This window comes from Salvelinus fontinalis, chromosome 40 (assembly GCF_029448725.1).
Source record: "Salvelinus fontinalis isolate EN_2023a chromosome 40, ASM2944872v1, whole genome shotgun sequence".
Classification (NCBI taxonomy): Eukaryota; Metazoa; Chordata; class Actinopteri; order Salmoniformes; family Salmonidae; genus Salvelinus; species Salvelinus fontinalis.
The window spans coordinates 1,947,052-1,960,101 of NC_074704.1; the positions used below are offsets into that span (position 1 = coordinate 1,947,052).

Genomic DNA, 13,050 nt, shown 5'->3' on the forward strand with positions numbered 1-13,050 from the left:
TAATCTACACCTCGACTAGCCTGTTGTAATCTACACCTCGACTAGCCTGTTGTAATCTACACCTCGACTAGCCTGTTGTAATCTACACCTCGACTAGCCTGTTGTAATCTACACCTCGACTAGCCTGTTGTAATCTACACCTCGACTAGCCTGTTGTAATCTACACCTCGACTAGCCTGTTATTCACCTTTATTTAGTTTAGATGTTTTATTTGAGTCATTATTTCTCCAGCCTCTCGTTAACGCTTGATCTGATTGAGGTTTATCATTATGGATTGGTGACTAACCAGTGAGTTAATCATTACGGATTGGTGACTAACCAGTGAGTTAATCATTACGGATTGGTGACTAACCAGTGAGTTTATCATTATGTATTGGTGACTAAGCTAATTGTGCTTAAGATGTTTCACAAAACTTTGATTTTGCATTAATGAGAAGTGTTCAACTCCATTGATTTCCCTAGGGTTCTGAACATAAGCGGGTATTACAAGTGTTATGGGTTTAGAAAATAAACCATTTAACATCTGAAAAATGTGTCAAAGTAAAAAAAAACAAGAACTGTGGGATTCTGATAATAAACATTAGACGTGTTTTATTCACCAAACTATAAATGAAAAGACAACAGTCAGAAAGTTTAAACGGGAAAAAACATTTTAATTTAAAAAAAAGTTTAAGAATAGTAACTTCCACTAGTCACCATTCAGTTAGCCTGACTTCAGATCAGTTCATATGAACATGATGAGAACCTACTATACATCAGGGAGGTGTCCCAAATTAACCCCTATTCCCTTTATAGTGAACTACGTTTGACTACGGCCCATAAGACTCTGGTCAAACAAAGTGTACTATATAGTGAACAGGGTTTTATTTGGGACGTTTCAGACACCTTATAGCCATAGATCAGGGTAATATACTGCAGCATCATCTCTGTACAAAAACACATTCACAGAGAACCTGCATCACATTAACAGAAAACACAGAATACTTACAAATATCTGAGGTGAGCTCCACTTATTCCAGTGGTTCCATTATACATAAACAAACTATATCCAGCTCAGCTTAAGTATTTAAAAGAATTTGACAAAGTATCCCCCAAGAAGGTTTAGTCCAGTTATAACCTTTAGCTAAATGCTAACGGAGCTAGCAAACTCAGGTTGTAACCATTAGCTAGATGCTAACGGAGCTAGCAAACTCAGGTTGTAACCATTAGCTAGATGCTAACGGAGCTAGCGTGAGCTAGCAGTCTCAGTTGTAGTCTTTAGCTAGATGCTAAAAGAGCTAGCATGAACTAGAAAAGTCAGGTTGTAACCATTAGCTAGATGCTAACGGAGCTAGCATGAGCTAGCAGGGTCTCAGATGGTGGTTGACTCCTGCCCAGTCTTCTCCTCTGCCTCCCCTCCTCCCTCCTCCTCCTTATTCTTCCTGTGCTTCTTCTTCTTGTTCTTGTGTTTGTGTTCCTTCCTTCCTTCGGCGGGAGGCTCAGCGTCGGCAGAATGCTTCTTGTGCTTCTTGTGTTTTTTATGTTTCTTGTGTTTCTTCTTCTTCTTCTTGTCCGTCGCCGTGGAGCCGCTGTGGTTGCTAGGGGAGCCGCCGGGGCTCTGGGAGGCGGGGCTCTGGGTGTTGTGAGAGGGGCTATGGCTCAGGCCACTGCCTCTCTCCCCGTCTGACCCCTCCCCTTCGCTGTAGTCGGGGACGAAGGCTGCCTCGTCCGTCTCTCTACCCAGGTCAGAACACAGACGCTGTCGCCTTGGCTCTAGCCCCGCCCCTCGACTCTCCTCCCTCCCTGCCCCTCCTCTTCCTTCCTCCTTCACCCCTCTGGATTCGGTCTTAGCTGGTTTTCTAAAGTTCACCTGCCCCTTTTTAAGCCCTCTGCCTTCCTCCCTCCTCCTAGTCCCCTCCTCCTTCCCTCTCCTCCCCTCTGTGTTGGCTGTTTTAGAGACACTACCCTGCACCTCTCTGCCTTGGCCACTAGGTGGTGCTGGTGAGGCTTCTCTCCTCAGAGCGTCTCTGGGCACGGAGGAGGAAACCGCCAACGCCCCGTTCTCCCTGGACGCTGAGTGCTGCTCCTCTTCCTCCTCCTCCTCCTCTCTCTCCCACTTGGACCGGGGTGGAGGCTGGATGAGGACTCCTCCGGTCCCACGGTCCCTCTCCCTGCCTGGGCTGGGGAACTGGACGGGACTGGGTCTCCTCTGGGTCTGGAGGTCCCGGGGTTTAGACACGGCACCCTGGCTCTGGCCCGGCTCAGACCTCTCCTCTACAGCCCTGCTGCTGCTGGAACACACAAATCCAAGATCAGGGGTTAGAGAGAACATCAACTAGAAACCATGATAACCATGTTATATACACAGATCTTGGATCAGGGGTTAGCGACATCATCTAGGAAGCATTATAACGAATGTTCCCTTTAATTTGTTTCGTCACTGAGCAAATTTCAGGTCTGCTGAGTGCAAACTTGAATGTTATGAAAACACTGTGCAACTTCCGGTGCACGTTTACTGTGAAGGCCCTACCCGCTTACTGTGAAGGCCCTACCCGTTTACTGTGAAGGCTCTACCCGTTTACTGTGAAGGCCCTACCCGCTTTCAGTTCCAGTTTTAACAGTGGCCAAGTAGGCTACTGTGGTAATTTGTTCAGTGAATGGCACAGATCCATATATGGCAATGGCTATTTGCATATAGGCCTACTGCAGCTCTGATTGGTTATGTTGCACCGGTCTGTGCAGAATATTCAATCACAATTCTCACAAAGGGAAACGTTGATAGTGTTAATAACTAAAGGAGAAAACTCTAGAACGCTGATAGTAATAACTAAAGGAGAAAACTCTAGAACGCTGATAGTGTTAATAACTAAAGGAGAAAACTCTAGAACGCTGATAGTGTTAATAACTAAAGGAGAAAACTCTAGAACGCTGATAGTGTTAACTAAAGGAGAAAACTCTAGAACGCTGATAGTGTTAATAACTAAAGGAGAAAACTCTAGAACGCTGATAGTGTTAATAACTAAAGGAGAACACTCTAGAACGCTGATAGTGTTAACTAAAGGAGAAAACTCTAGAACGCTGATAGTGTTAATAACTAAAGGAGAAAACTCTAGAACGCTGATAGTGTTAATAACTAAAGGAGAACACTCTAGAACGCTGATAGTGTTAACTAAAGGAGAAAACTCTAGAACGCTGATAGTGTTAATAACTAAAGGAGAACACTCTGGAACGCTGATAGTGTTAATAACTAAAGGAGAACACTCTAGAACGCTGATAGTGTTAACTAAAGGAGAAAACTCTAGAACGCTGATAGTGTTAACTAAAGGAGAAAACTCTAGAACGCTGATAGTGTTAACTAAAGGAGAACACTCTAGAACGCTGATAGTGTTAACTAAAGGAGAAAACTCTAGAACGCTGATAGTGTTAACTAAAGGAGAAAACTCTAGAACGCTGATAGTGTTAACTAAAGGAGAAAACTCTAGAACGCTGATAGTGTTAATAACTAAAGGAGAACACTCTAGAACGCTGATAGTGTTAACTAAAGGAGAAAACTCTAGAACGCTGATAGTGTTAACTAAAGGAGAAAACTCTAGAACGCTGATAGTGTTAACTAAAGGAGAAAACTCTAGAACGCTGATAGTGTTAACTAAAGGAGAACACTCTAGAACGCTGATAGTGTTAACTAAAGGAGAAAACTCTAGAACGCTGATAGTGTTAACTAAAGGAGAAAACTCTAGAACGCTGATAGTGTTAACTAAAGGAGAAAACTCTAGAACGCTGATAGTGTTAACTAAAGGAGAAAACTCTAGAACGCTGATAGTGTTAATTAAAGGAGAAAACTCTAGAACGCTGATAGTGTTAACTAAAGGAGAAAACTCTAGAACGCTGATAGTGTTAACTAAAGGAGAAAACTCTAGAACGCTGATAGTGTTAACTAAAGGAGAAAACTCTAGAACGCTGATAGTGTTAACTAAAGGAGAAAACTCTAGAACGCTGATAGTGTTAATAACTAAAGGAGAAAACTCTAGAATGCTGATAGTGTTAATAACTAAAGGAGAAAACTCTAGAACGCTGATAGTGTTAATAACTAAAGGAGAAAACTCTAGAACGCTGATAGTGTTAACAACTAAAGGAGAACACTCTAGAACGCTGATAGTGTTAACTAAAGGAGAAAACTCTAGAACGCTGATAGTGTTAACTAAAGGAGAAAACTCTAGAACGCTGATAGTGTTAACTAAAGGAGAAAACTCTAGAACGCTGATAGTGTTAACTAAAGGAGAAAACTCTAGAACGCTGATAGTGTTAACTAAAGGAGAAAACTCTAGAACGCTGATAGTGTTAACTAAAGGAGAAAACTCTAGAACGCTGATAGTGTTAACTAAAGGAGAAAACTCTAGAACGCTGATAGTGTTAACTAAAGGAGAAAACTCTAGAACGCTGATAGTGTTAACTAAAGGAGAAAACTCTAGAACGCTGATAGTGTTACCTAAAGGAGAACACTCTAGAACGCTGATAGTGTTAATAACTAAAGGAGAAAACTCTAGAACGCTGATAGTGTTAATAACTAAAGGAGAAAACTCTAGAACGCTGATAGTGTTAATAACTAAAGGAGAAAACTCTAGAACGCTGATAGTGTTAATAACTAAAGGAGAAAACTCTAGAACGCTGATAGTGTTAACTAAAGGAGAAAACTCTAGAACGCTGATAGTGTTAACTAAAGGAGAAAACTCTAGAACGCTGATAGTGTTAACTAAAGGAGAAAACTCTAGAACGCTGATAGTGTTAACTAAAGGAGAAAACTCTAGAACGCTGATAGTGTTAATAACTAAAGGAGAACACTCTAGAACGCTGATAGTGTTAATAACTAAAGGAGAAAACTCTAGAACGCTGATAGTGTTAATAACTAAAGGAGAAAACTCTAGAACGCTGATAGTGTTAACTAAAGGAGAAAACTCTAGAACGCTGATAGTGTTAATAACTAAAGGAGAAAACTCTAGAACGCTGATAGTGTTAACTAAAGGAGAAAACTCTAGAACGCTGATAGTGTTAACTAAAGGAGAAAACTCTAGAACGCTGATAGTGTTAACTAAAGGAGAAAACTCTAGAACGCTGATAGTGTTAACTAAAGGAGAAAACTCTAGAACGCTGATAGTGTTAACTAAAGGAGAAAACTCTAGAACGCTGATAGTGTTAATTAAAGGAGAAAACTCTAGAACGCTGATAGTGTTAACTAAAGGAGAAAACTCTAGAACGCTGATAGTGTTAACTAAAGGAGAAAACTCTAGAACGCTGATAGTGTTAACTAAAGGAGAAAACTCTAGAACGCTGATAGTGTTAACTAAAGGAGAAAACTCTAGAACGCTGATAGTGTTAACTAAAGGAGAAAACTCTAGAACGCTGATAGTAATAACTAAAGGAGAAAACTCTAGAACGCTGATAGTGTTAATAACTAAAGGAGAAAACTCTAGAACGCTGATAGTGTTAATAACTAAAGGAGAAAACTCTAGAACGCTGATAGTGTTAACTAAAGGAGAAAACTCTAGAACGCTGATAGTGTTAACTAAAGGAGAAAACTCTAGAACGCTGATAGTGTTAACTAAAGGAGAAAACTCTAGAACGCTGATAGTAATAACTAAAGGAGAAAACTCTAGAACGCTGATAGTGTTAATAACTAAAGGAGAAAACTCTAGAACGCTGATAGTGTTAACTAAAGGAGAAAACTCTAGAACGCTGATAGTGTTAACTAAAGGAGAAAACTCTAGAACGCTGATAGTGTTAACTAAAGGAGAAAACTCTAGAACGCTGATAGTAATAACTAAAGGAGAAAACTCTAGAACGCTGATAGTGTTAATAACTAAAGGAGAAAACTCTAGAACGCTGATAGTGTTAATAACTAAAGGAGAAAACTCTAGAACGCTGATAGTGTTAACTAAAGGAGAAAACTCTAGAACGCTGATAGTGTTAACTAAAGGAGAAAACTCTAGAACGCTGATAGTGTTAACTAAAGGAGAAAACTCTAGAACGCTGATAGTGTTAATTAAAGGAGAAAACTCTAGAACGCTGATAGTGTTAACTAAAGGAGAAAACTCTAGAACGCTGATAGTGTTAACTAAAGGAGAACACTCTAGAACGCTGATAGTGTTAATAACTAAAGGAGAACACTCTAGAACGCTGATAGTGTTAATAACTAAAGGAGAAAACTCTAGAACGCTGATAGTGTTAATAACTAAAAGGAGAAAACTCTAGAACGCTGATAGTGTTAACTAAAGGAGAAAACTCTAGAACGCTGATAGTGTTAATAACTAAAGGAGAAAACTCTGGAACGTTGATTGTGGTCTGAAACCACAATGATTGTTGATTAACAACACGGGTTAATAAAGAACCGTTGGAAGGTCAGAGGTTGAAAGGGCAACTCACCCAGTTGAAGTGACAGAGTGGTCTGATGAGTGGTGGACCGTGGGCTCAGAACTCTTTCTGCTGATCTTTCTGGTCTTCCCAGAACCAGAACCCTCCTTCACCGCTGCTGCTGCTGCTCTGTCTTCAGCTACAGTCTCTCTCTGGGTCCCTGCCGCTCGCTCTCCTGTAGAGGCAGGTCTGTCTACGGAGGACGAGGTCTTCTCTCCTCCTCGCTCTCCTTTCTGTTCCCTGGTGGCTGACCTCTCCCTGGATGATGACCTGTCTGTCTTGGCTGACGCTGGTCTCTCTCTCTCCTTGGAGCTCTCAGCTGGTCTCTCTCTCTCAGTGGGCGGAGTGTACTCGCTCTCTGTTCTCTCCCTGGTGACGTCAGGTTTCTTAGCGATGGCTGAGCGTTCCGCGATGGTCATGCGGTCTAGAGAGACTGACCTTCCTCCTCCTCCTCTCTCCGGCAAACGTTCCCCCGACGACGGCCTCTCTGACCTAACAGACCTGACCTCTGACCTCTCGCCAGACGACCTCCGCTCCACCATCACCGCCACCCTCTCCATCCCTCCATCCCTCTCTGCTGCTCCTCTCTCGGGAGCAGCCGGTCTCTCTCCAGTAGTGGTGATAGTAGTAGTGGTGATATTAGTAGCTGGAGCTGGTCTCTCCTCTGGGCGGGACATAGTGCTGTTCCTCCCTAGGTCTCTGTTCAGTTTGATTCTCCTCTGGGGGAAGGGTTTGACCTGCAGACCCATGAGAGGCCAGATAGACCCCCTGTCACTCTCTCTTCTGCCCGCCTCAGAGCTCCCTGGGGTGGGCAGCAGCCCGTCGCCTCTCCCCTCTCTCCCCAGGTCCATGGAGGAACCAGGCCCAGGGATGGAGATGGAGATGGGATGGAAACGATCTAGCCTCCCTGTCTGCGAGGTTCCAGGGATGGGGAGCAGACCCTCTCCTCTACCCGTCTCTCTGCATGCCAGGTTCAGGAGGAGGTGAGGCTTGGCTGGAAGTCCTCTCTGGGGGTACGGCCCCTCGGCACGGCGCAGCTTAGCCGGGGGGCCCCCCATCCCTCTGTCCATCCCCCTCCCCCTTTCCCTCTCCTCCACTCTCCTCCTCTTCTCTGCTGGGGAGGGAGGTGCAGGCTGGAGGGGGCGACCAGGGAGGCGTACCCCGACACCGTGAATGGGGTCTCTCCTTCCCCCGCGGGGGTCACCCAGGTGTTTAGGGAGGTCGTGGGGGTGAGGGGGGAGGGGGCGGGGCAGGGGGAGTTTAGCCAAACTTCCTCTAACAGTAGGGGTGCTACGCCCCTTCTCTCTCTTGATTGGCTCGTCTGATTTGACCTTAGACGCTTTGGTTGATTTGGTGGCTGAAGACTCTTTGTTCTTAGAGGCCGTGACCGTCGCCTCTCCTCCTGTCTTTCTCTTAACCTTCTCTCCTTTCACCTTGCCTTCCGTCTTTACTTTCACCTTGCCCCCCTTCTCCTTCCTGCTCTTCTCTGACTGGCTGGAAGAGGTGGGAGGGGTTTTACCAGACAGCAGCGCTGCCTTATTGGTCGAGACCTTGGTGGAGGTGGGTGGGGCTTTGCTAGGGGTCAGGGTGTGGAGTTCATCCATTGGCTCGTCCCTGACGGGTGTGGCATCACCCCTGTCCAGTGATTGGTTGGCTGAATCCAGCTCCTCCCCGTTCTTCTTCTTCTTCAGTTTCTTCCCTTTCAGAGTTTTAGTTCCACCCTCTGACGTTTTGGTTCCCCCCTGCGTGCGCTCTTTACTAGCGTCCCCCTGCGTGCGCTCCTTACTTCCATTCCCCCTGACGGAGGCAGAGGGCAGAGCGGACAAGGCGTGGTGAGTTCTGTGGGGTCCGGGAGGTCCCCCTCTCTCACCCCTCCTCACCCGCCCCTGGGGGGAGTAGTCTCTGGGTGGAGGGGAGAGGCGGTCCCTCTCTCTGCTGCCCCGGCCACCGCGGTGGTGCACAGAGGCATGCTGGGTACTGTAGTCTTTGTAGTACTTGTTGTACCAGTCCCTGTACTCTTTCTCCCACTGTCTGTAGCTATCTCTCTCCCAGCGCTCCCTGCCCCCGGGAGACAGGTCAGGTCCACCTTTATGCTCGTAAGGAGGCGGCTCTCGAGGGGGGGGCTTATGGTGACCTCTAACCCCTCCTGGACTCCTGCTCCTCCTGTAGCCCCCCGGGGAGCGAGACCTGGGCCGATACCCCCCTCCTCCTTCAGCTCCGTCTCCTCCTTCCCAGCCCCCCCCACCACCACCACCACCACCACCACCACCTCGGTAAGGCGGAGGGGAGCGAGGAGAGCCGGAGCGACGGTAGCCGTAGGAACGGGAGCGTGAGCGGGACCGTGGCGAGCGGCCGTAGGAGCGGCTGCGTCCCCCCCGGCCTCCGTTGCGTCTGGAGAAGGGGGAGCGTCCGTAAGACCTGGAACGTGAGCGGGAGCGGCTGGGGGTGTACGAGTAAGACCTGGAGCGAGAGCGAGGAGAACGGGATCGGGAGTAGGGGGAACGGCTGAAAGGAGAACGACTGTAGGAACGAGACCTGGGGAGGAAAAAAAACAACTTGATATGTCTGATTAACATCTCTACACAAATCATATCATCTCTGTCCTAGATATCAGAGAATATATCTCTATGAACAGTTCAAGAGGTTTAATAATCCAGAAATATGATCAGATGTCATTGTGCGTGTTACCTGGAGTAGGAGCGTCTCCGTCTCTTGGGAGCAGGTCTGTATTCCATCAGCTCTTTGGCAAAGTCTTTAGTGAACTCATCCAGCTTGGACGTTACCCTGGTAACGCAGAGAGACAGGACTGGTCACATCCCATAATACATGTCTGAAGGAAACCTTTGACCAGGTCAATCTCTCTAAGCCACGGAACGCAAGGATTTAGGATACTGGCCAGTCGGGTTACTAGCCCGGGGTAACGTTCCCCCCCGCCACTAAACCGGGGTAACGTTCCCCCCCGCCACTAAACCGGGGTAACGTTCCCCCCCCGCCACTAAACCGGGGTAACGTTCCCCCCCCCGCCACTAAACCGGGGTAACGTTCCCCCCCCCGCCACTAAACCGGGGTAACGTTCCCCCCCCGCCACTAAACCGGGGTAACGTTCCCCCCCCGCCACTAAACCGGGGTAACGTTCCCCCCCGCCACTAAACCGGGGTAACGTTCCCCCCCGCCACTAAACCGGGGTAACGTTCCCCCCCGCCACTAAACCGGGGTAACGTTCCCCCCCGCCACTAAACCGGGGTAACGTTCCCCCCCGCCACTAAACCGGGGTAACGTTCCCCCCCGCCACTAAACCGGGGTAACGTTCCCCCCCCGCCACTAGCCCGGGGTAACGTTCCCCCCCCGCCACTAAACCGGGGTAACGTTCCCCCCCCGCCACTAAACCGGGGTAACGTTCCCCCCCCGCCACTAGCCCGGGGTAACGTTCCCCCCCCGCCACTAGCCCGGGGTAACGTTCCCCCCCCGCCACTAGCCCGGGGTAACGTTCCCCCCCCGCCACTAGCCCGGGGTAACGTTCCCCCCCCGCCACTAGCCCGGGGTAACGTTCCCCCCCCGCCACTAGCCCGGGGTAAGATTCCCCCGCTACTAGCCCGGGGTAACATTCCCCCGCTACTAGCCCGTGGTAAGATTCCCCCGCTACTAGCCCGGGGTAAGATTCCCCCGCTACTAGCCCGGGGTAAGATTCCCCCGCTACTAGCCCGTGGTAACATTCCCCCGCTACTAGCCCGTGGTAAGATTCCCCCGCTACTAGCCCGGGGTAAGATTCCCCCGCTACTAGCCCGTGGTAAGATTCCCCCGCTACTAGCCCGTGGTAAGATTCCCCCGCTACTAGCCCGGGGTAAGATTCCCCCGCTACTAGCCCGGGGTAAGATTCCCCCGCTACTAGCCCGTGGTAAGATTCCCCCGCTACTAGCCCGTGGTAAGATTCCCCCGCTACTAGCCCGGGGTAAGATTCCCCCGCTACTAGCCCGGGGTAAGATTCCCCCGCTTCTAGCTCGTGGTAAGATTCCCCCGCTACTAGCCCGGGGGTAACATTCTGCACCATGCCATGGTGGGCTAGTTTGGCACATCGTCTGCATTTAACACAGGCAGCAATTCAAATGATCAGATCTGGAAAAGATGAGAATTGGGCTGCCTGTGTAAACCGGCCATTGTTTACTACCAGTAATGTGAAGGTACCAGCCTCAGGCTAGCATTATTACATTGAATGAAATCAGGTGTAACTCACTGGTCCTGTCGGAGTCTCCTCTGTCTGTAGAAGTCCTCCTTGGAGAGGGGGGGTCCGGAGGGTAGGAGGGGTGGGGGGCCCAGCGAGAGGGGCTGGGTGTTGGGAGGGGGAACCCAGGGGGCATTAACCCCCGGAGGCATCTGGCCGTGTTGATAGAGGGACTGGGGGGGGTAGTTAACAGGGGGAGGGGGTCCGGTGGAGTAGGGAGGGGGGTAGGACTGGGGAGGGATGGAGTGGGGATTGGGGGGAGGGTGGTAGAGGTTAGGGCCCGGGTAGAGGTGAGGGGCTGGGCCCGGGGCAGAAGGAGGGGGGTGGTGTGGGGGTTGAACGTGGTCAGAAAGAGGTCTGTAGGGTCTGTAGTGGGGTGAGAGAGAGGGGGAGGGTTACAATTTTAGGTAGCTCTTATACAAAGGTGACAAAACAGCATTACAGTAACACTGCTTTGACCAGTTGACCACTATATTCTATAGTCTTGTATTCTACAGTAACCCTGTTTTGACCACTATATTCTATAGTCCTGTATTCTACAGTAACCCTGTTTTGACCACTATATTCTATAGTCCTGTATTCTACAGTAACCCTGTTTTGACCACTATATTCTATAGTCCTGTATTCTACAGTAACCCTGCTTTGACCACTATATTCTATAGTCCTGTATTCTACAGTAACCCTGTTTTGACCACTATATTCTATAGTCCTGTAGTCTACAGTAGCCCTGTTTTGACCACTATATTCTATAGTCCTGTATTCTACAGTAACCCTGTTTTGACCACTATATTCTATAGTCCTGTATTCTACAGTAACCCTGTTTTGACCACTATATTCTATAGTCCTGTATTCTACAGTAACCCCGTTTTGACCACTATATTCTATAGTCCTGTATTCTACAGTAACCCTGTTTTGACCACTATATTCTATAGTCCTGTATTCTACAGTAACCCTGTTTTGACCACTATATTCTATAGTCCTGTATTCTACAGGAGCCCTGTTTTGACCACTATATTCTATAGTCCTGTATTCTACAGGAGCCCTGTTTTGACCACTATATTCTATAGTCCTGTATTCTACAGTAACCCTGTTTTGACCACTATATTCTATAGTCCTGTATTCTACAGTAACCCTGTTTTGACCACTATATTCTATAGTCCTGTATTCTACAGTAACCCTGTTTTGACCAGTTGACCACTATATTCTATAGTCCTGTATTCTACAGTAACCCTGTTTTGACCACTATATTCTATAGTCCTGTGTTCTACAGTAGCCCTGTTTTGACCACTATATTCTATAGTCCTGTATTCTACAGTAACCCTGTTTTGACCACTATATTCTATAGTCCTGTATTCTACAGTAACCCTGTTTTGACCACTATATTCTATAGTCCTGTATTCTACAGTAACCCTGTTTTGACCAGTTGACCACTATATTCTATAGTCCTGTATTCTACAGTAACCCTGTTTTGACCACTATATTCTATAGTCCTGTATTCTACAGGAGCCCTGTTTTGACCACTATATTCTATAGTCCTGTATTCTACAGTAACCCTGTTTTGACCACTATATTCTATAGTCCTGTATTCTACAGTAACCCTGTTTTGACCACTATATTCTATAGTCCTGTATTCTACAGTAACCCTGTTTTGACCAGTTGACCACTATATTCTATAGTCCTGTATTCTACAGTAACCCTGTTTTGACCACTATATTCTATAGTCCTGTATTCTACAGTAACCCTGTTTTGACCACTATATTCTATAGTCCTGTATTCTACAGTAACCCTGCTTTGACCACTATATTCTATAGTCCTGTAGTCTACAGTAGCCCTGTTTTGACCACTATATTCTATAGTCCTGTATTCTACAGTAACCCTGTTTTGACCACTATATTCTATAGTCCTGTATTCTACAGTAACCCTGTTTTGACCACTATATTCTATAGTCCTGTATTCTACAGTAACCCCGTTTTGACCACTATATTCTATAGTCCTGTATTCTACAGTAACCCTGTTTTGACCACTATATTCTATAGTCCTGTATTCTACAGTAACCCTGTTTTGACCACTATATTCTATAGTCCTGTATTCTACAGGAGCCCTGTTTTGACCACTATATTCTATAGTCCTGTATTCTACAGGAGCCCTGTTTTGACCACTATATTCTATAGTCCTGTATTCTACAGTAACCCTGTTTTGACCACTATATTCTATAGTCCTGTATTCTACAGTAACCCTGTTTTGACCACTATATTCTATAGTCCTGTATTCTACAGTAACCCTGTTTTGACCAGTTGACCACTATATTCTATAGTCCTGTATTCTACAGTAACCCTGTTTTGACCACTATATTCTATAGTCCTGTATTCTACAGTAACCCTGCTTTGACCACTATATTCTATAGTCCTGTATTCTACAGGAGCCCTGTTTTGACCACTATATTCTAT

The 13,050-nt window shown here is 46.9% G+C and overlaps 1 protein-coding gene across 3 annotated transcripts in view; it reads right to left on the bottom strand.

The window, feature by feature from the left end:
* Positions 1-565: 565 nt before the first annotated feature.
* Positions 566-13,050, bottom strand: part of LOC129839444 (E3 ubiquitin-protein ligase RBBP6-like) — a 38,625-nt gene continuing 26,140 nt past the window's right edge. For 2 of the 3 annotated variants that reach the window (XM_055906915.1, XM_055906913.1), the window contains 4 exons: positions 10,616-10,969; positions 9,073-9,168; positions 6,397-8,919; positions 566-2,270 (listed from right to left, as the gene is read on the bottom strand). In XM_055906915.1, the coding sequence (XP_055762890.1) occupies positions 1,352-2,270; positions 6,397-8,919; positions 9,073-9,168; positions 10,616-10,969 (3,892 nt within the window). In that variant the 3' untranslated portion in view covers positions 566-1,351. The remainder of the gene's footprint in view (positions 2,271-6,396; positions 8,920-9,072; positions 9,169-10,615; positions 10,970-13,050) is intronic. The other variant, XM_055906914.1, reaches the window with a different exon arrangement.